The sequence below is a fragment of the Uranotaenia lowii genome, chromosome 3 (genome assembly GCF_029784155.1).
Source record: "Uranotaenia lowii strain MFRU-FL chromosome 3, ASM2978415v1, whole genome shotgun sequence".
Lineage (NCBI taxonomy): Eukaryota > Metazoa > Arthropoda > Insecta > Diptera > Culicidae > Uranotaenia > Uranotaenia lowii.
The window spans coordinates 255,536,239-255,560,928 of record NC_073693.1 but is presented as its reverse complement, the minus strand read 5'-3'; the positions used below and the strand labels follow the sequence as shown (position 1 = coordinate 255,560,928).

The following is a 24,690-nucleotide window of genomic DNA, read 5'->3' as shown; positions in this document are numbered from 1 at the left end:
TGAGTTTCTAGCTTCCAATGTTGAAATTGGCTTCAACTCAAATAAATTTCTAAAAGATTTCAAAAAGGAGTTTTGTCCTTTGCTGTTTTTTTTTTAAATTGATATTGTACAATCGATTTAATCATATTGTATGTTTGTAAATTTTCCGATATTGCATATTTTTCGAAGATTTTACTTTATTCACAATGTATTTGGAAATTCCAAAAACTAAATCGGATAGCGGACCCAACATATCCCACTTCTAACTTATTCTTCACCAGTTGTCCAACCATTTTCAGTTAATTAAACAAGTTTGTCAATGGTTTTTGCTGGTGCTTCAAAAAGTGACTGTTGGTTGCGTTCGAAATAACGAAAGTTTCGAGACAAGTCTTTTCGAAAGTCGTTTTCAAACAAATCTGCTCTGCAGTCCTTCTCTATAATCCATTGACAGCCAAATGAACAAACTTAAACCATTTCCTTTTTTTTGTCTCGAAAATATGTTAATCCTAAAAACACACTTCATAATGTAGGTTAATTTAATTTGCTCCGTGTTTATTTGCTCCGTTGTGGATCCAGAAAAAAGTTCAATTTCACCCAGCTCGAGTACTCTAATTTAATTAACACTATTCGAGCCGGATTTGTCATATTGAAGCGGATCGGCGAGGTAGTTAAGAGGGTAGAAGAAGGTTGTGAATATTAACTGTTTTAGCAGCTTAGACCCATGATGGGTATTTGGTACCAGCTGAGCAATTCCAGACCGGTACGATCTAGCAGCGTAGTTTCGAACAACCGATCTGCTCGGCAATCCGCCCCAAATTACATTGCTGTCCCCGGATTCTCCGCCACACCTTTTCTGTCGACCCTCTCAAAAAGTTCCTCGATCCTGTCGAGTCGGGTGATGCTGAAAGTTTGATAGTTTATTTCCGGTCCTGGTCGATGGAGGACCGGGTGTTGATGTTTGTGGTGGGTATTTCTTCCTCCTGCTGGCTGCTCGGGATACCAACAACAAAACTTAGTGTTTTCAGCGTTATGGATGGTTTATGAAAGGTGATGATTCCGAAAAAGGGTACACGCCGGAAGGGTTGGTTGCAGCTAATCCGGGTCAACAGGCTGGGAATCTTAATTAAATTTTTGTACACTGCTACCTAGTATAATAAACTCCATGCCGCTAAGCTTTAACGCTTCGATCGAAATAATTAAACTTATTTCGAAGAGAACAGTAAGTTTAATTAAATAAATTCAAATTATTATTCCATCAACTTGGAAACGATTGCCTTATAAAATTGGGAAAAAATATTGTCTTTTTTTCAAAGGAACACTTACATATTTAGAATATCCAAGTCAGTGATCTTACATATTTGTCAATCATATTGATATTGTTAGTTTAACAATGCAGATTTTGTTGATTGTATAACATTTACCCGAAAACTTTTGCCCAGAATGAATTTTTCCCAGAATGAATTTTTCCCAGAATGACAAATACCCGAAATCAAACCCCAGAATGAACCATTTCCCAGAAAAAAATTCCCCAGAATGCACCATTTACCCGAATTTTTTTCCCAGAATGGACCATTTCCCGGAATTTTTTTCCCCAGAATGGAACATTTCCCAGATTTTTTCCTCTGGTATTTTTTTTTTTCATAATGAATTCCAGTAAATTGAAACTTCAGGTTTGAAATTTTCCATTCAAATCTATTTTAGAACCAATATTGTGCTTTGTTTATGGTTTCGATACTTTAATTGATTAAATGCTAACCATGGTCCTTAAAAACCGTTTTAAAAAAAAATCTGGCGAAAAGTTTTCTGGTAAATGGTTCATTCTGGTTAATTTTTTTCTGGGAAATGGTTCATTCTGGGAAAAAAATCTGGTAAATGGTGCATTTTGGGAATAAAAATTCTGGGAAAGGGGATTTCTGGTGATTGAAATTCTGGCTATTTTTCATTCTGGGCAATGGTTTTCGGGAAAATGGAGTAGAACCGATTTTGTTCAATCAGAATTGGAACTTTTTCAATCAGAATCATGATCTAAGATGAATCAGCTATCATGCGAGGTTAATGCGAGAATTGCTTATTGTTTAATTGAAATATGTTTATACAAGTTTTTGTAAGAAATAGTAATGGTATAAGAATATTATTCGAAATCGCTATCATTAGTGAAATAGAAGCTGAGAGAAATTGTGCATGAGTTTCAGAAATAAATATTTGCATCGTCTGTTATTTATGTTTTGAAAAAAAAAAAAAAAAAAATATATATATATATATATATATATATATATATATATATATATATATATATATATATATATATATATATATATATATATATATATATATATATATATATATATATATATATATATATATATATATATATATATATATATATATATATATATATATATATATATATATTTTGACTTAAAAACTCAAACTTATTTAAAAAATAGGAAAAACTGAACCCCATATTTTAAAATGTGTGTATACTTTTAATAATTTTTTTAAATTAACATAATTTTTTTTGAAATTGAATCTCGATTCACCTCCATGTTCATATTCATCCTATTTTATGGTACTGATACTAGTGAAGAAATTATATAAGCAGCAACTGTGAGTTTTGTAATTAAACGTTGCAAGGCAGTTTTGAGAATCAACAGAAGAAGGTTTAGGGTCTGGTTGTATTATTAGTAGTTAGGACCTACAAGCGAGTGAGTATAGTTTAGGGAAGAATTTCTGTACTTCTCTCAGGGAACTACGAAGTAGCGTCGCTTCGACCAAAATTTCGACCAAAATTGTTTTTCATTGTTTCTTTTGGCATTTTTTATGATATTTCATTAGATTAAAGATTAAATTTTACATAAAAGTGATTTTTACAGCAATTTATACGTGTTACTAGCATCCCAGCAAACATTTAAAAAGGTATATCACAGACACAACAGAATTTTTCAAACAATTATACCAGATGAAAAGATTGTATTTAACTTACCAAAGTAGCATATAACAACAAAAGTGGAGGCGATATAACTACAATGACAAGATTCCATCGATTCGATCTCCTCACAAATAGCAAAATAAACGATTTTAAGAAATTTGAGTAAAACGAAAAAGAATTTCCTCGACCGAGATTGGAATTGCAGTGCTCCGAATTCGCAGTCCGGTATCTTACCACGATGCCAACTCATCAGTTGATATGATCCACGATAAGCTCTAAAGGTGAGATTTTCTTTTTTCAAACCGGTCAATGGAAGAAAGGGAGAAATCGGATAAAGTTTCAATCGATGGACCACCCATTTATCGTAAATCAGTTCACTCACTGACTAAACTGCTATCCGACTCAACTATTTTTGGCCAAAGCTTGTCGTAAATAAATGATAAAAATCACTCAAAACCAACTTGTTTACGGTGGTTATTGAAAATGTCTTAATAATCGATTTGGATTATCATTTCTATTACGATTTCATGTTAGCTGGGATTCAACAGTGATTTTAGTACACTTCTGGATTAAAAAAAGAAATACACCGTCTTAGCCGATTTATGCTTTACAGATTAACATTTAAAACCCAGTACCGAGATGGGAATCGAACCCATGCCATCAGTGGACCAGCGATTACCGTCTTACCACACTAACCAGTCGACCATCGAGACGCAAATTCGCCAAAAAACGGTTTAAAGTTTTGGATCCAGCTGCAAATCTACAGAACAGATTTTCATCAATAATACCATTTTAGAATCGTCCTAACAACTGCCCTGTTATCATCAAGTATGTAAACTTTAGATGTCATCGTAAAATTTAAGATTAATACAAAACAGCCCAATAGTAATGTTAGTTTTGAACCAAAACCTGGATACCCTAAAATTGCTTCTTAAGTTCTTTGCAGCTGAGTTTTCTTTCTTTGGTCAGTTGAAAGTCCAAATTAAGATTTAGGATAGCCTTCTGCACCATTTCTATTTCTTTTCATTTGTTCCACTACTCCAAGTGTTGGAGCTCACTTGCGACGAGCGAACTTTATCTCGCGGCGATTATTGTAGATTGGTGAAGTGAGAGAGAACGTCAATTTGCTTTAGAGTTGTTTTTGACATTTCTTACGCACATTTGCTGAGCGACGGGACAACTAACCTCAAAAACTCTCGGTACAAAAAACGGGCAGCCTGTCAACACACATGGTCGATTTTGAGGTTGATTGTCCCAAAACTGGAAAGTGTTGGTGAAATAACGTGCATAATATCACGAACACTATCAGTGGCAAATATGACTATTGTTATACCAGGGTTGGAAAACAGAAGAAAAAAATCAAAAAAAGGCGCTCAAACATCAAATTGATCTGTTTAATTCACCGACTAGTGAGCAGGGATTAAATTTTGTTTCATTAGAATGGCCAGTTTTGCATTGGATAAGTTTACAAGTTTCACCAAACTGAGCTAGTGAACCTTCATATAAGAGAAGCGACATCTGATCCCTCTTAAAATAAAATATGTGGCAACATCGCCGAAATCTTGGACAAAAAAATCCCCAGCACTGTTTTCTGGCTCAATGTTCAAGCTCTAAAGTGAACGCTTCTTCAATCCAACAAAACAACATTGAACTCGATGCCCGAAGGAACGCGATAAACGGTACGAAAGACTTGCATTTCGTTAATAATCAGTTAGTTTTTTAACTAGAAACACGATTCATCAAAGCATTGAAAAATTGCACCTAATCATAAATTCATATGACCAGCTAAAAAAATATCGGTTTGAACTTTAACAACAATCATAATACCTTCCTTGGTTGAGTTTTCAATAATAAAGGTAAAAGCTCGCTCGGATCGATTGGAATCGATTTTGACAGTTCTTTTGCTCGATTGGAATTTTGTGTTTCAGATGTCACTTCTCTTATATACAGGTTCACTAAACTGAGCATGCCTCATCTATGAAACAACAGCTTTGTTGATTTTGTTTAGCTCCAGCACGATTTTTTATCATAAACGATTACAAATGTTTTCAAAAAGTGCTCATTTTTATGTCGAAAAGTAAATAATGCTGCAGCAAAATTTCTATTTGCCTGACCTAGTTGTTCTAGAATCGACGAAGAGTGATTTCGTAGTGTTCACTTTAATTTTTGCCAGGTGAACAGATAGGAAATCATTAAGGAAATCTTGCCAATATAACGGATGGATATCCCGATATATCAATCACTATTATTGTAACCTCACCTTTTTATAAGACGAAATAAGACGAAAATAAATATGATTATGTTATAAGTTTCCGATACAAATTATTATTTCATTTGATTTTGATTTTACAACACCAAGGATGCCCTTGAGTGATTTGAAGCCAAAGAAGTCACTTTTGTATCTATGAACAAAAATTTTCCCAACGCATCCGAACTAGGTCCCATTGAAAAATACTGCACTTTTTATAAGCAGGCACTCATTGTTAATATCAAAGAGATCAATTTTGAGGAAGAAATGAGGAAGAAGTTGGTTTCTGGAAAGAAGAAGCTGGTTTCAGATGTTGCGCAACATTTTTTGAGCAGAGTTGGGTCAAATCTATCACTATACGAATATGGTATTGAATTGGAACGAAGCAAGTGTTCCAAAAGATCACAAACGTTTGAAGGTTTATGGTTTGAAAGTTTGAAAAGAATCGATCAAATAGAAAATTGTTTACACCGTTTTTTTTTCTGTGACGCAATTGGGGGTGTTCAAAATTCAAATTTAGCTAGAAATAATGATACATACACCCATAGAAGAGGTTGCAAAAATCCAATGCCTATTTAGCATATCTCTGTGCCGATAATGCGCTGAAATGTGCACTGTGCCGAAGACGGTATGTTTGAAAAACCGTAACTGGCATAAGGACTCGGCTCCCAACCAAAATGATGACCACTACATTCAAGCGAAACAAGAAAAACATTTTATGGGATTTCCTTCCTATTGGATAATTCATCCCAGAAACAAGAAAATAAAAATCAAAACCACAGCGCCGTAGGGAGAATCGAACTCAAATCACCAGTTATATTGTCTTGCCAGTCGGACATTTTAACCAGTGTACTATTCGAGCTTCATACAGGACGAGAGATATTTGTCATAGGTTTTCTGTCACCGATCAATCACAAAAAAAAACGCACAACGGCGGCTTCCCGGCGTGTGGTCTCCTTTCAATGCATTCCTTTGTCTTGCGATGGAAACAGGAAAGGGAACGGGAGTGAAGGAACGGGAAACCCATTGAATGAGAACTGTGCTAGCAATAGCAGGCAGTAATGCTATTACATACTCACGCTACATATACACAGCTGCCAAAGCCGGGCAGCTTGGCCAGTGGAAGAAACGTTTTTGTTGTTGCTTTTGCTAAACTTGCGCAGCTTAGCCGGTGTGGATTGAATTGAAGCAATGTTTTTTTTTGTTGCTTTTACTACATACACACGCACAGCTTGGCCGTGGTTGTTTGCCGGCGGACTGAATTGAAGGAATATTTTTGTTGTTGCTTTTGCTACACACGCACAGCGCTCGGTTCGCTGGCTGCCTGGTGTTGGCCGGTATTTATTTCTATCCTTCTTCGTCTTGCTATAGGGAGGGACGTGAATTCGTTTTTATTTTGTTTCTTTCAGACATACGCAATTCGGTTAACTTGGGAGGTTAAGGCCGGTGGGAGCAAATCGAATCAGCACCGGTCGCGTTATCTTCTTGTACCAATGATGCCTTGTACCAATGATGCCGCCATTGGCACAGAGGCTGAATTGTGGGTGTACTACCAAAAATGTACAATAAAGGCGGAAATTGATCTTCAAATCCATTTTTTTATGAACTCAAAGAATTAATAAATTTTACTGATACGATTCAAAATATATCAGAATCAAAATATCGATTCAATGCTTTTTTTCCGGCAAGTCATCAATAAATTATTTTAAAAGATGTTCCTTATTCTGAACTGAACATTTGCTTGTAAATAAATTTTTTGCAGTCTAGTTAACAAAATTAACATCAATACTTCCAAAAATTAAAAAAATTAAATGTGAATTAAAATTTCGAACAAAACCGAAATATATTTTTTATCAAAAAATATCTGAAATTCGATTTTGTTTACATGTTTTTCTACATGGAGTAAAGTGAACAAATAAATGACGTCTATAACTTTTTTCGTCCAAATCAATATTACTAGGGATCTTGGGGAATGTGGATAATTGACTTGAAACCCTTATATGTTTAGTGTTTCAAAAAAGACATAAAAGTAATTTCTTAAATGATTTTTACCTATCTTCAAAGGTGATTTCATAATCAAAAGCTGTTACACAGAAAACAATTTCGTTTTGGATTCAAGGCATCCAAATTTATCAAAACCAGCTCTAAAAATTTTTCGCACCTCGGAAACATGTGATTTTCGAAGGCTTGAGTAGTTTATCAAATCCTTTTGGAATATGGAGTTTAGGATTCAGCAGAATGACAAGCATCAAATATAATTATGGTTGAAATTGGTTTCTTGAGGAATATTTCATATCAACATAAAATTTGGAACGGCATTATCTAGTTTTTTTTTAAATGAAAGTGATTAAATGAATAAAAGGTTTTTGTTTTTATTTTGCTCATTCTGTTGACAATCGTGAGTATAGTTTTAATTCAACTGCAAGAGCATGATAAAAATAATCAATAAATATTGATTAAAGAATAAAAATTGTTTGACATAATAAATTCAAAATTTGAGATTTTGGCATTTGCCCACCTCTCATCCTGGGATCCGCAGTTTATATGCAAAAAAATTATGAAAAAAGTCATATATCGTGGGCAGTTTAGTATTTTGTCTTGCTTTTTGGGGGAATAATAGACCTAAAAAAGTCCAGATGAAGCTTTTTTCAATATGTTTACCCTTCGATTTAAAAGTGGTTATATTTATCTACAACTTCGCTGATGATATTGAAGAAAAGTTCCGAAGGGTTAACGATTTTGAAATCATTTAAATTTTTTTTTTCGAAGCATCACATAGTTTTAGATTCTTTCGTGAAAATTCTGAAGATGCAAAAAGCAACTTTTTGAAAAGATAGGAAAAAAAATCCTTTGAAGGGTTTACCAGTTTTTACTTGAACTAGGAAACTAGCAAAGAGTGAATTTGTTTCTAAATATAGTGTTGCACAAAACACAGTGCACGCTGGATTTCAGAATTTAAGATATTATGTAGTTCTGATTTCTACCTAAATAATAATTTTTCAAAGCTTAACTATGAATTTTGAGAAACGCAAAACTGAAATGCTGAAACGCAAAATCAATGTGATATCTCCAATGTTATCTTAAATGCTTTAAATTTCATAAAATGAAGAACAAATTTTCAAAACGTTTAAGTCTTCATCGGTTTTCATCGTAACTTCAAAAAAGAATAGATATAACTTATCATGGACATTTTACAATAAAATAAATAAAATGCAAGAATATTTCTTCAAAATATAGATAAGGAAAATAATAACTTGAGTCTATTTATTTTAAAAAAATCATGGGATGAAAACTTAAATTGCACCTATAACATTCTTTTCAATCAAAAGAATTACCACCAATCACATTGCATTAAATAATCTTAAACTTTTTACACTCATTATATTATTATTTGTTTAATACTTTTCAATTAATTGCTATTTGTTCAACCCTAAACTTTTCCACGCAGATGTACTCTCTGGAGCCACAATCCCATCAAAGCTTTATTCCATATTTATTTATTTATTATGGGTTTAAATAAAAATACTATAACAAAAATGCACTATATATTGAAGTTAAAGTAAATTCATACCGCATCAGGAAATTTATTGACTTTGTACCACTTTACATAAAACAATAATATCTTATCGGTTTTTACTTGAATATTTCAATTATCAATACAATCGGCATTACAATCTTCAACCAAATTCCTTCAAAATATTCAAACTTGAGGCTGAGTTTCGTAAAATCAATTCATGTTTTAAATATCGTAAAGCTCTCCAGCAACTTTTATTCACCGGGACAATTGATTAACTCTCATCGAGAGTAGTGGAACTCCGACATTCATTCTCGATTTCCCCGGAAAGCAATGGCCAAGATTATTTCAAAATGATATCCATCGTTAATTTTATTTAAACTTTGGGCCCGGGCGCGCTTCGCTCGGCGCGTATAACACAATCGGGGAAATTTATTTGCAACATTCCACGTGTTTTTCCTTCCGGAATGCCGTCCGTCGATGTCGAAGTAATTCCCCGGCAGCCAGATAAGGGTCACCTCTACTCTGGTTCCGGTGTCAGTTGCGGGACTGAATAGTGATGGGCGACATGGCCGTAACAGGAAGAACGCAGGCTGGATGGGTATTGTTCTACGGGAAACATTGGTCGAATTTATACGCCCTTGTACCGCATTAAATCTTCTGGATTTTTGTATTCGCAATTTTTTTTTGAAGCACTCCCTCCTACCAACCCACTTTTCCCGTGGAACTTGGATCCGCGGCCAAAACTCAGAACAATTGTGTACTCGAAAGTCTGGTGCTTCTGCCGCTTGTTTTCCGCCGAAAAGTAAAGTTTTTAATTGTATCAATAAATATATTAACTTCTGTTTCTTTGTTAAAAACTTTTCCAGCGAGATTTCGCAAAATTTATCTATGCACGCAGCAAAAATCCGGAAGTGGTGGAATAACGATGTTGCCGAGTTGAAAACGACCCGCCGCGTGGTGACTCGTCTGGTAATTACTTGTTCCTTTTTTTGCTCCTTGTTGCTGCACTGTGGGTAGACTGGGTCTGATGCTATTTGGAAATGAGTTCTTGATTGGTAACAAAATAATACAAACACTCAAATTTCTCAATGTATGCTTCAATTTATATTTTAAATTTGTTTTGATAATTATGTAACTTGTATTTCACTCAAGAAATTTTCAAAATAATTACTGTTCTCATTGTAATAACTGTTATGATATTTGACATGATATGCTTACCAATTCAGATGGTGCACTGGGTAAGATATCGGACAGGCAAGCCCGGTTGATGTTGCAGTGAGTTCGATTCTCCTTATATTTTTTGTATTAATTATCCAATGGCATTGAAATCCCATTTTATTGTCTTGTTTGATTAGAGTGTATTGGTCATGCATTATTTGGCTTGGGAGCTCGAATCTTTAGGTATTGGATTTTCCATCCTCTTCTATGAGTATACTCAAAGCATTCTCATTGATCGTAGTTATGGAAACTTGGAAGATTATTCTCCTCCGGCATAAATAAAACATTGTTGATTTCTTATCACTCCACCACAATATTAGAGAGATATTTCTTCAATGGCAAGACTCCAGATCCAGCTCCAGATCCGATTATGCAAGAAAAAGGAATACATTTGTAGGCATTCTTTTTGTATATTTGGTCGTTTATTTTGTCAATCGTTATGGACCATCTTTTGATTGGCAGCATCCACAGATCGTAAAAAATCTGAAGTTCAAGACACTAAATTTATCAATGTTTTCTTCTAGTTCTTCTCTGGAACATCCAGCGGTCTTGTCAACTGAAGTTTTCTGGCAGAAGATCTGCTATGTGGTTGTTAAAAGTTTTCGTTCATAATCGTTTTGATTTTTTTTAAACTAAACTCACTGTCCTAATATTTTGTGCAAAATCGTTTTTCATTTTTTTTTTGGCAGTTTGCAGCATTGCAGACATTAGACTATTGGACGAACTCGGCGGAAAAATTTGATTTTTATCTCTTACTAGCTTATTTTACCCGGCCTTGCTCGGGTCCAGTTTAAATATCAATAAATAAGTATCACTTGACTTCTGGAAATTTCTAAAGCTTTGTATTCATCTTTATTAAAAATTTTGCCCTGATTTAGCCTCGAAATTATTATTATTTATTTAATTAGAGGCCTTTTACCATGAATATTGCATTCATGCTCGAAAATACTTATAAATTGACCTTATTCAAATTTTGTTCTACATTTCATTTTTTTCGATTCATTACATAGTCGCTGTTTCTTTCGATGACTCGTTGCTTAGGATTTTGCAGATGTTGGGCTATATGAAGTTTGTAAGTTTTGTTAGTTTTTTTTAGGTCTGATTGGGGTTATTTACAAAGTATATCGTTTTTATATTATTCAAAAACTTAAATCTGCTAACAGAAATTTAGAATAATTTCTTTCTTATGCTTATTCATCCTATGACGAAAAAATTTGAAAACCATAATGTTTTAGGAAGCTTGAATTGATTGAACCTTATTTTATTTTATCTCCAAATGATAACGGTGTTTTTTATTATCTTTTCCATGTACTATCTAATGAAAATCCAGTAACTCAAGCTTGTAGCCATATGCGAACGACCTCTATTGAAGATTAAATCACTTTTCAAGATGGATAATCTGCCTGTAGAATAGTATATTCAAGTTTTATTTACTTAGAAATTCCTAAACAAACTTCAGCTGAAACTTTGTTGAAAACTTACTCTGCATGTTTTCAATTTTATGTGCTTTTTTCGCTGTTTAATTTCACACTGTTTTATGTTTAGTTTATTTACATGTTGAAAAAAAAAACACACATAATTTCGGAACCAAAATCACCCATTTTTTAATGTTATGGAAAAGATGTTAATAAAATTATTTTTCAATTTTTCTATTCTTTGACACAACTTTCCCATAAATTATCATAAGTGTTCAATGTAAAAATCATTAGAAATCTTTTTTTTTTTAATTCGCAGTACTAAACAGTTTAATTTTTCTCATAATTGGATGGTAGAACTTACCGCATTGATGATCAACAATAACTCAAAAGTTATAAATTGGGCTTTGAAATTTTATTGTTCAAACCTAAAATGCCAGATTAAATATCTAATAAGTTTCATGCGATGGATTTGGTATCAACTTTTTCCAGAAAATGCACGTTTAATTGTCTAGCCCCCCCCCCCCCCCCGTTTAAATTCCTACTCCACTATGGAAGCGTTGAAATTGCAGACTGCAGCTTATATCTCTGCATTTAATTGATTTTTCTTTATCTATAAGAAATAAAAACATGAAAACGGTTCCTAAAAGCTGGAGCATTAGTTTTCAGCAAACAGTCGAAATAGTGATTCAGCTGAAGAAGTCAATTCATTATGAAGATTAATCATTGCATCCACTTTACATGCTGTATATTCGTGTAGATCTTCAACGCCCCCAGGGATCACATTGAAAACCACTACTGTTCTAATCAATTCAATTCACAGGAAATTAGGAGTATTTTTTTTATCCCAAAAGTAGACTTGTTATTTCATCCAAGAATCACATGCTTGTAAGCTGTGCTACGAATAGTAGAAGAAATAAAAAAGCCCGCCAAAAATTTTGCTATCAAATTTTTAATCATCAGCAGGCTTTGATTTGCTTTCCAGTACACGTGAACTCTGGTTAGTCGTTCCTCGTTTCTAATGCCCCTTGGTGATAGTGAAAACAATCCCGCCAAAGGCAAAAAATTGGTTCTGAAAAATGGGTGCCATGACTTTTGATTTGTGGGAATAAATACGTAAGTTGTATGGGAGGGTCCCTTTTCAAAGTTGGGAGGGGCTCAGAACTATTACTAAAACCTTACCCTGATCCAACTACATCTCTGTACCAAATTTCAGGCTGATCGGTTAAGCGGTGTCGATTTGTATAAGGTGCATACATACATATATGTATAGTCCAACTCATCTTTATATATTAGACTAGCTTATTTTACCCGGCCTTGCTCGGGTTCACAAAAAAGATAAATCAAAATGAGTCGTTTGATTTTTCGAAATGTTGGAAGCTTTATATTCATCATTTTAAGAAATTTGGCTCATGTTTGGCCACGTATGTTTTGTAAGTCTTTTGAAAGTTTTTATTGAGATTATTCGCTGTGTTTATCAATTTAATTTTTTAATTTTTTTTTTAAGAAGCATATAGTTTTGAGGATTATCAATCGAATTTCAAAATAATTTTTTTTCCCTTTCCCTATCACGAAAAACTTTTTTTAACCCACCTTTTTCTAAGAAGCTCGAATAGATTTGGCCTTTAATTTTTTAAATGCAAATGATAAAATTATTTTCTATCTTTTCCATCCTCCATTCGATGAAAATCTCTTTTGGAGATTATCCCACTTTTCAAGATGGATGATCTACTTGTACAATGGTATATTTAAGTTTTATTCACTTAAAAATTTTCATAAAACACTTCCGAACCTTGTTGAACTATGTTTAAGACTCATTTTGCATGTTTTTAATTGTATAAGTTTCGCTTTTTAATTGTACACTGTTTTATGATTAGTTTTTCTTAAATGTAGAAAATTTTACTAAAAGTTTCTTGGAGTTATCGAAATAAATCATCTCTGAACCGAAATTACCATTTAAATGTTATGGAAATGGTCTTATTTGAGTTCTATTTCAGTTTTTTATCCTCGGACACAATCATTCTATGAATTATTTTGAAGAATGATCAATGTTAAAATTCTTTGATATCATTTGTTTGAACTCGTATTACCAAACGATTTTTTCCAAATTGGATGGTAGAATTGAACACATTGATGGCCAAAAGTAAATCAAAAGTTATAAATTGGTCAATGAAATAGAATTGTATAAAGCTTAAAACCTCAGATTTAATTATCTAAAAAAATTTCTACTCCCCGTTTTAATTTCCCGGCGGCTATCAAAGCATTGAAATTGCAGCCTTCAACGTATAACTCTGAATCTTATTAATTTTTCTTTCTTTATAAGGAATCCTAAAAATATGAAAATGGTTGGTTCTTAAAAGCTGAAGTCTATGAAAACGCTGTTCATAAGTTTTTCAGCCTCCACTCCAAATAGTTATTCACTGTTCCCTGTGTATCCTTGTAGACTCTCAAAGCCCCCGGGCGGTGGAAGGGATCACTTTGAAAACCACTGAAATTCTAGTCAATATATTCCTAACAGGGTAATTGTATTTTTCAATCCTTAATTAAGGCTCATTATTGCAATCAAATACCTCGTACCAGTACCTACCACGTGCTTTGAACAGTAGAAGGAAAAAAACCCGCCAAAAACTTCGCTATGAATTTTTAAATCGCTAGCAGGCTTTGATTTGCTATCCAGTATACGTGATCTCTGGATGGTCGTTTCTAATGCCCAGCCCTTGGTGATGGTGAAAATAACCCCGCCAAAGGAAACGAAAAACGGTTGGCAAAATGGGTGCCATGACTTTTGATTCGTGTGAATAAAAACGAAAGTTGTATGGGAGGGTTCCTTTTCTTAAGTGGGAGTGGCTCAAAACTATTACTAAAACCTTACCATGGTCCGAACACATAACTGTACCAAATTTCAGGCTGATCGGTTAAGCGGTGTGGATTTGTATAAGGTGCATACAAACATATATAGTCCAACTCCTCTTTATATCTTCTTCTAATATATAGGGGAACTGGGTATAAAATGCGCAGTCGGGACAAGATGCGCCACCATCAGTATTTCACTAAACAAACAATGTTCAACATTTCTTAAAATGCCAGTTCATCCTATTTACACTTTTATGCATTTCTAAACATTTGTGGACCTTCTAAGTTTTCTATATTGAGTAAATTTGAGGAAATACGAAAACAAATTTTTTTTGGAGCTTTTCTTGCAATTTTTCAACTTTTCTCGTAAGGAATTACGGCATCTATCAGCAAAACATTTACCAGGCATCTGTTTCAATGATGAACAGTGGTCTTGACAATCATTACACAACGAAAAAATTCCTTATTCAATTATTTTTCTGTTATTTTAAACTATTTTTAATAAACATGTCTAAGCAGGGCAAAACGCGCCAGGTCCGTTTAACTTTCAGCATGTTTCTTGTTTGTTTAAATTTATATGCAGTTTCATCACAACAGTTTTAAGGATATTTATATGTTGAATTGGAAAACTTAACTTGAATATAAATGAATATATTAAAAATTTCTAAATTTAATATAGATTTAATTAACTATTCAAAAGAACGTCAGTATATCTGGCAGCACTGCGCGTAGCAATACATATTTCCATCTGTGAAATAGAAAAGAAGTGTTTTTACCTGCAAAAACACTTCCGTAGGCCCTTGAATTAATAAACACATATTAATCGTTAAACGGCGCGTTTGGGTACACACATATGCGCACTTTGCCCCAAACGAAATGGAAATCATACTTTAGAACAGGCTTGGCAAAACTCATCGTCATGAGGCGTGAAGCTTTGACTGTGCAGCCTCTTGGTCCGTCAAACTCAATTGACTGTTCCTTAACGACCAGTCACTTCGTTTGCCAGTCATTCAACCCCCAGTCGTTTGAAGCTGAAAAAATTTCATAGTCAGCATTTACCAATCGCATTCGAACGAGTCGTCGACCGAGCTGAAGACGAAAAAGAAACGCATTTATTATTATTGTTACTCCTGCCAGCAAGCCGAAGACGACCGAAGACGAAAAAGAAACGCATTTATTATTATTGTTGCTCCTGCCAGCAAGCTCGTTTTCAGTTTTTTATTGCTATTGTTGCTCTCTGCCAGCAAGTCGTTCAATTAGTTGTACCTGCCGTCAGCAGCCGATCGAAGTGTGATGAGATTTGCCAGTCACTCTCAGGAGAAATGTTGACCGTGTGTAGGAGCTTCGCCAGTCGATGATGGAGAAATGTTGATTGTTGTCGTGCTTTATCCGTCATGCGAAAAGTGAGGCTCCGTCAATTGAGAACAGTGCCAGTCGTTTGATGAAACAAAACTAGTCGGGTCAAGCGTGACGGGCAAAATTTACCAACACTGCTTTAGAAAGCCTTTCAAAATTTAACGATTAAGACGTTAATCATTGGTACAGGTGTTCCTGTTTGTATATTTCTGCTGAAGAACAGTCCCCTTTTCAAAACTATTGACGAATTTACTGGATTGCATTCTTCATTTACGAGTAATGAAAGATTCCTCTTAACGTCAGCGTCTTACCCCCAGTTCCCCTAAAGATGATTTGGACTACATATGTTTGATGGTTTGTTTGTTTGTATGCACCTTATACAAATCCACACCACTTAACCGATCAGCCTGAAATTTGGTACAGAGATGTAGTTGACTTATGGTGAGATTTTAGTAATAGTTATGAGCCCCTCCCACCTAAGAAAAGGGAAAAAAGGGCACAATTTATGTATATTTTGAAATTTTTGAAAAATTGATCACCAAATTCTAAAAAATTTAAAAGTGCCATTTGTGTTTTTATTTGATTTACCAAAAAATCTGAAAAAATTTGGGAAGTTTTGAACAGAATTGACTTATCTGGAATCTTTACTGGATTTATGGCCAAGCTTGAATAAATCCAGAAAATCTGGAATAAACTATTATCAAAGTATAAAACGATACCGTTCAGCATTCTCCTGTATGATCTATAATGAAAGATACGCGGATACATCTTAGATGTTTTTTTGAAACTGTTGAAAACGCAGGTTTCAGTGGTGGAATAGAGTTATCTTTATTCATGTTTCGTCTGTGAGGTCAGTAGAATACAACTATATTAATTAGCGATTTCTCATTTCTCAATGAGTACTTTGGTATTCTTACCCAGAATATCTGGCAACACTGTTGTGTTACCACGAACCCAATTTGTGTTGTCGCGCTTAACCGTGTGATGATGTAAACATTTATACCGTGTTTACCATCATCAGCTGTCATCATCAATCATCACCGCTATTGTTTCAATTGCGAATTGACTCAAAGCATGCGGAACCAAAACAAACTGTTTTGGTTCTGCTCGTGGCAGCAGAAGTTGCTGCTTGCTGCTACCAAGGAAAACCGTAAGTTTCAACAGAAACCATAAGTTTCTAATGATTGTGTAGCTTTTACTACATTACTTTACTTTACTTACAAAAAAAACTAATTGAATATTGGGATTCAGCAACCCTAAATAAGTAAAAATCAGTTATGAGATTCCTTGTACCTTTGAAAAATTTGAATTTTGTTGGCTTGTGTTATGTATGATGCTATTTTAAGAAATTTGATAGGCAAATCATGCCAAACATTGATAAAATTGAGTGATTTTACTTCGACATTAGCAATCCACATTACCAAAGTCAAAAGATTTTCATGATTCAGTTATAGAAAGCCTATCCAAGAGGAATCTAGATAAAATTGATTAAATCTGTAAAAAAAAATTCCAGAATCAAAAGTGTAAACTGTAGCGTTGGCAAATCTGGTGAAAAAACTGTGAAATTATGAATTTTTCATGATTTTGAAACCCTGCTCAAAATCTCAATGCAATGATTTCATACGGAACTTTAAATTTAAAAAATCACCAATTAAAGAAAAAAATGAGGCTTCACGACAAAATTCAAATAAATTGTGAAAAAAGGATTTTTTCAGAAAAGGGTTTAAATCTTTTTACGAACCACAGAAAGACTTTCAAAATACTTCGTTATTAGTAAATAGAAAAGAATCAAATGATATTTCTTGTAAAAAAAATATTCCCTTTACATATCAAATCCATAAAAACAATTAAACTATGGAAAAATGATTAAGATTGAGTGATGAACTTCATAAATTTCGGCTGGTTTAATCATATAATTTTTTTTTAAATTATGGAAGTACATGAATCCGTTTTATTCATCATATTCCGGTTTTGTTTGTGTCAAAAATTTGTTCTTCATCAGAATGGGGGTAGGCTTAATAGAGGCACGTTATCCAAACATACGGGAAAATTGTGCCTATAAGGGTATATACGGACGATAGTAATGGCAAAAAATTGGTCTTGGCCATAACCTCAAATTTTGATTTGCTGGCGGCCTCACCAGTGATGCTAGATGCGTTATTAAAATCTGTAGATATATGCTTGTTTCAAACTAAATATAATATTTCTGAATTGATTAAATTATCTAACTATCAACAGCTAAACGTTTGAATTCAGTACGGGGCGTCCCTTAATTGATGAAGATAGGCCATCTTTTGCCAATGCCAATGAATTTTTAAGGTGAATTTAAAACATTTGAAATATATTTTCATGCACTACTTGGTAGATTAAAAAAGAGTTGTTTGTAAATTCTAAACGAATGCAAAATCGTTCACTGTTACAAACAAGTAAATTAATGAAAGCCCCGCCTTTGTTGACTTTGAAAATAATCGTCTACATGCTCTGATTATTTTGAACATATCCACATGATTCGCTAAATCGTTTAAGTGAGAGATACAGTAAGTTGTTATTTCGTTCAGATAAATGATGCGTTTAATTTCACATTCGAATGAAAATCTAAGGGAAAGTTGCAAATTCTCAGTACTCATGAAAAGGTTTTTCAATAACAATGCTATCAAAAAAATATAATCATTTCCCAAACATCAATGAACTTGACACCCCTGAACACCCCAAAAAATCAAAACACGAACATCTGTGTATCGTTTTTCCACAGGGCGAATTTGTCGATATCAGTACCGAAAAATCGCATTTATCGTGCGCCCTTCTCAAAAATCGATTCTGTTCTCCCATGGTTTGAGGTTAGGGCTGAGGCCTCCTAGTAAGTAAGTGTTCGTGTAGAACTGTCAATATATCCTAATTCACAATCGAATTTCAAATTAAAAGTGGCCCGTTTTTTCAAAAGGTTGCTCACCCCTGCGCTATCTTCTAGTTAACACCAATTGACGTCTCAATATTGATTTTCCGGGTTTATTCAGGCCCATATTCATCATTTCGAGTTAGTTTTCTCACACTGTTTTGTTGGAGTTAATGCTGAAGGAAGCTATTCTGGACTTTCAAAAACTCACTTGCACCAGTATTTACCACCACCGAAATTTCTGCTCATCTCAACTTCCGATTCAATTGCAAATCCTACCAATAATACCGATATGCTCCATCGGGATGTACAAAATTATTCTGATTATTTCAAGAATTTCACTTTTTTGTGACCTTGATGCAATTCTAGTAGTTTGATTTAGTGATCATAAAATTTCCAAGGCGATCATGTGGTACTTGTTTCTTGATCAAAATCATCCAGCAGACCTTTATTAATCCCGGAAAGTCAAAAATGGGTCATAATTTGGTTTAACAGCACGATAGTGCTGTCATCTACGAGCCTAAGCTGAAGCTGGAAAAATTGTGTTTGACTGATAAAAAACTCAGTATTTTTTAACAAAAAGCCTTTTTTTGGATTCAAATTTAGCCTTTTTCTATGTTTTATCATTCACGTTATGTTAATGTAGAAATTTAGTTGTTTGATAAAGTATTATAGCTAAGGTTACCAGATTGCCCGGTTTTATGCGAGTTTGCCCGGATATTTAATATAAAATTTGGAAGAAGTCCGGTCCGGCCTGGTTGCCCGGATTTCATTGGAAAAGCCCGGATTTTGCTCGGGTTTATTCTCAATTTCACTCTCAAATCACATTTTTAAAAACAAATAGTGCTATTTTTTTTTTATTCATGCGGACAAACCTAAATTTTCTAAGAAAGTTTCATAAAAATTATCAAGAAAGGTTTTTTGAAAGCTTAAAATACGATTTAAAATCTGTTAATAAATTTTGATGAAAAAAAAAATTTCTTCAACTATTTTTGCATGATTATAGATTGTTAATTTCTAGGTTTTGATCAAATTTGCCCGGATATTGCCAGGATTTAGGTCGATCATTTTGAAATCAAATGCCCGTATTTTTCCAGGTTTTAAGATAAAAATAGCTAGGTTTTTCCAGCCCGGATACGTGCTGAAAAAATTCTGGCAACCTTAATTATAGCTCAAATGTGAAATTTATTAGTCTAGAGAATTTTTTTTTTAAAACCTCTACCAAAATTTTTAGGTTTACTAGAAATTGCTTAAAAATGCAGTTGCCTATTCAAATAGTTCGTAAAAGCATTATTATTCAAGAAAGCATAGAAAGTTTTTAGAAAAAATCTTGATTTTCTTATAAAAACTTTCATCCAAAAAAAGTAAAGTTTTGTTTGATTTCTCCGTTGAAAAATTTAAAACAAATTGTAGAAGGAAATTTTGATGTCCAATCATTCATATTGTTACGAGCAAAACTCATGGTGGTACTAGGCTTGATTCGCTCACTGGAAAAGGTCGGTTAAGATTAGACACGACATCAAATTTATCTGTGCAACTATTAGGTACAGACAACCTGTTTTTAGGATTGTTTTGAATTTTTATGTCACTTTTTCAGTAAACTTAAATTTTTTGATCTTGTTGACCAATCTTGGTTAAGTAAAGGCAACAAAATTTGAGTAAATTCGGTTGAAATGACTTATTTACTGCATAAAAACCGAAATCATGAGCTTAGCAGTGCAGCGATTGGCAAATCGCCCTATAAGGTTTATCCTACACAGTGTAAAAACGTTCAAAATGATATTCAAAGATGCGCAATTTTGAAAACCCGAAAATTGTTCAGCCCATTGTTCAATCGAAGGAAGAGCTAAACCGACGACAGCGGGCGGAAAACTCATAGAAGTAGGCTGTCTGAAAAAAAAAGGGAAAATAAGTGGGCACCAGGAAGATGACACAGCCAGAGAAAGAGCAAGAGAAAAAACACCCGGGCTTTTAAGCCACGCACTAATTAATGGAAATGGATGTATTCCTTTTGCTAATTTATGACTGAACTTTTCATCTTTCATTGTTTACCAACTCGACGAGCGCTGGTGAAAGTGACCGAACCAAATTCAATTTGGCTTCGTTTCTTAGCCTCCTCCTCCCTAGGAAAAGACGCACTGCGGTAGCTTCCGGTAGGTTTTTGTATCAACACGGCTACTAATTGTATAAGTGATTGGAGGGCTGAAGACACCGAGTGTTTAGCCTAATTACAGGGACGCCAGCCAGACGAGGAAAATAGCTTTAATTGTTCATTCTGTTTGTATTAATCTTATTTATCCTTGTATGAAAATTGTCAAAAATTTGTATTTGTTATCACTATAAATAATTTTTTATTCCACAAATCTGCATGTATATCTTGCTTAATAAAATTTAGCTCCCAAGAAGCCTCGCATTGTTCGCATAACAATGGAGACTTACGATACATTCTAAAATGCAAATTCATGTCGCTGCAATAAATTGTACAAACAATGAAAAACTCTCTTTGGTCCCGGTGACCGGTTCACAAAAGGTCCTGTGCATGTTTTGTCTAGTCTAGTCTGAACAGCAGCGGACTCAAGGGACCAAATCCGTGTGTAGATCATCAGCAGCACCATCACGGGTTACAAAACAGAAGCAGCAGCAAAAACAAACCACAGACATTACAAAAAATGGTTGACAATGCAACAGACATCGCTCTACGACAACGACTAGACAACGAATGCCTTGCCAGCCCGTTTCTCCCAAATAGATCAGCGGTTTGGTTTGAAAGTGAAATGAAAACTTTCGATTTATGTCTGGGTAGGAGAGAGTCATATAAATATTCACAGAGTCTTTTAGACCTCACGTTTGCTGGATGCTGTGCCCAAAAATTGCTTTGGGATGAAAAAAAAACTTCATTAAGTTTTATGAAGCAAAATTTACGCTACCAAATATAAAGATTGCGATGATACAAAAAAATTAGGTAAATATCAAAAAACCGCAGGGATGAAAAAACAAGAGAAATTTTTTTTTAGTTCCTAGATGAAAGCGCCATACAACGACTCTAAAAACGTTCGGCATCCTCACAACAGCTCAAAATTTGATGGATGAACAAAGTGAGAGCACTCTGTGCTACTCGGAAGTTATAATACAATAACCTACGATTCATGCAACCGAATTTTAACCTCGAAAGCTTGCATCGCTTTCGGCCGTCTTCCTCGAGCGAAAAGAGTAAAATGAAAAGTGAAGATAAATTAGTCAATTTGGGAAAAATATGTTATGCTATTAGGGGTGAAGTTTTATTTTCATTTCAACACTGATCCTCCCCTGACTTTTGGCGTGGTGTGGCTTTGTACGATGAGAGCACATTGCTCTACAACTAACATCGGGCGACAGGAAGAGAAAGTGCGGACAGAAACTGCTGAAAGGCATTACTTCTGGTGGCTTGAGATACCGACTTCCGATGCGTCGTCGTTGTCGTACTGAGTCGGATGTTTCTCCGACTCTTTTCATTTTGGCTCCGTTTCAAACGGCAACGACGATGCCGACGTACATGTTTAGGTCTAGATTTTGTCAAGAACAAGCAAGGCGACAGATTCAACGACATCAGTCCCCAACAGATCCCCCCCAGGAGTGAAATTGTAAAAGCGAAGGGTTGACAGGAAGTGACATCTTTAGGATATATATTCTCTCGCATGCATGCACCTCACATGGGGTGGAATCGATGACTTTCTGTGTGGCATCCATTGATGTCGGAATTCACACCCAGAGAGTTGTTTACGAAACAAATAACGCAAAACATCATAACGTCAAGGTGACAGTTCAATCAATCAAGAACATGTTCGATAAGTGCCTTTCAATCATTTAGACTTGTATTCATCGAATAGAAACCAACCAAAAAGTTGAAATGTGAGTCAACATTGATAATCAATCTGCAACCCTAAATTCACAATCGACAGTTGACTATCGGCAATCTACAGGTGATAATCGAGAATCTACAATCAACGAAAATCGACAAACGAAAATCTTTAACTAATAAGCGATGATCGACATCCGATAATCAACAATCTAGAATTTAAAAAAAAAAAAAACAATCGAAAAGCGACAAACGCTGATTGACAATCGATATACGAGAATCTAAAATCGAAATACGACTAAGTACAATCGACAATCGGAAATCGAAAACAAATCTGTTTCACGTACTACGTTCGACATTAAACCTTAAACGTTTGACAATCAATAGTTGACAACCGGCAAACAAGATGCGACATCCGAACATTTAACAATCGTCAAAGACCGTAACAACGTATCTTATTAGGCAAAAAAAGTTATTGACTATTTAACAGGGATATGTCTTTTTGCAATGATTAACAAAAAATTCAATGGACATCACTGCTTAAGTCTCGCGAAGTGTTGCATGGAGAGTAGTCACGCAATACCTCGCTAGGCACTCTGCAGGGATGGCAATTGAATTTATTGTTTATCAGGGCGAAAAGACATACTCCTAGTAAACAGCTAATAACTTTTTTTTCCTAATAAGATACAAAGTTACGGTCTTTGACAAAGTTGTTCAGCGGAAAATTTCCTTTAGATATTTTAAAAATTGGCATAATAACCATCAGCTGGCTCGGTTCCACAGACGAAACAAAAATGATGTTGATTTTTCAGTACAAAATATTCAATTTTCCCATACAAACCTAAAAGTTCTAATTTACTCATGTAAACGTTACTTAAAAATTTTGCAAAAAATCATGGATGAGTTTTAGACCATAACGAAGCTTTTTGGACCCCAGGGTTTGAGAAATTCCAAAAAGACCCCAAATCGACTCAGTCTAATACTACAATCGACAATCGACATACCAGAATTGAAAATATTCAATGTACACTCGACAATCGGCTATCAAAAATCAAAAATCGTTTATCAACCTCGATATCAAGGATTAAAAGTTAAACGTTTGAAAACCGATGGTCGACAAATCAACAATCAAGATCCAAAAATCGACAACTTAATCATCGATCATTGACCCTCGATAATTGACAGACATCAATAAATAATCGATAAACAGCAATCTTCTTCGATAATCCATAATCGAAGTCTTCAATGGTCTGTCGTCAATTAACAATCGTCAATCGACAATCTAGAATCTGCAATCTGCCTACTAAAATCTACAATCTACGGTCGACAATCGACTCTCGACAATCAACAATCGACATTTGGCAACCGACAATCGTCAATCGGCAATTTAAAATCGACAATCGAGAATCGAGAATTGAAAATCAACAATTAACCATCGACAATCGACAATCGACAATCGACAATCGTCAGTCGACAATCGACAATCGACAATCGACAATCGACAATCGACAATCGACAATCGAAAATCGACAATTGACAATCGACAATCGACTAGCGACAATCGACAATTGACAATCGATGATCGACAATCGACAATCGACAATCTACAATCTACAATCTACAATCTACAATCGACAATCGACAATCGACAATCGACCATTTACAATCTACAGCTGACAATCGACAATCGACAATTGACAATCGACAATCGTCAATCAACAATCGCTAATCGACAATCGAAAATCGATAATCGACAATAGACGACAATCGACGATCAACAATCGACAATCAACAATTGAAATCGACAATCAACAATCGACAATCAACAATCGAAAATCGTCAATCGACAATCGCTAATCGACAATCGACAATCGATAATCGACAATAGACGACAATCGACAATCAACAACCGACAATCGACAATCGACAATCGAAATCGACAATCAACAATCGACAATCAACAATCGACAATTGACAATCGACAATTGAAAACCGACAATCGACAATCGACACTCGACAATCGACAATCGACAATCGACAATCGACAATTGACAATCGACAATCGACAATCGACAATCGACAATCGAAAATCGACAATCGACAATCGACAATCGAAAATCGACAATCGACAATCGACAATCGAAAACCAACAATCGACAATCAAAAACTGACAAGCGATAATCGAATATTTACAATCTACATTTAACAATCGACAATCAACAATCGACAATTAACAATCAGCATTCGACAATCGACATTCGACATTCGATAATTGACAAGCGATAATCGAATATTTACAATCTACAGATGACAATCGATAATCAACAATCGACAATTAACAATCAGCATTCGACAATCGACAAAAAATCAAGATAACAACTAGCTTAAAAGGAATACCTTAAGGCTCAGGCGAGGAAACAAATACCCTAAAACAGGGGTGAGCAACT

At 34.6% G+C, this 24,690-nt stretch overlaps 1 protein-coding gene across 1 annotated transcript in view; it reads left to right on the top strand.

Moving 5' to 3' along the window:
• The first annotated feature begins 703 nt into the window (after positions 1 to 703).
• The window catches only part of LOC129753307 (mitochondrial import receptor subunit TOM40 homolog), an 81,916-nt gene continuing 57,929 nt past the window's right edge, over positions 704 to 24,690 (top strand). Inside the window, 1 exon segment of the mRNA XM_055749109.1 lies at positions 704 to 886. Within this exon segment, the coding sequence (XP_055605084.1) occupies positions 704 to 886 (183 nt within the window).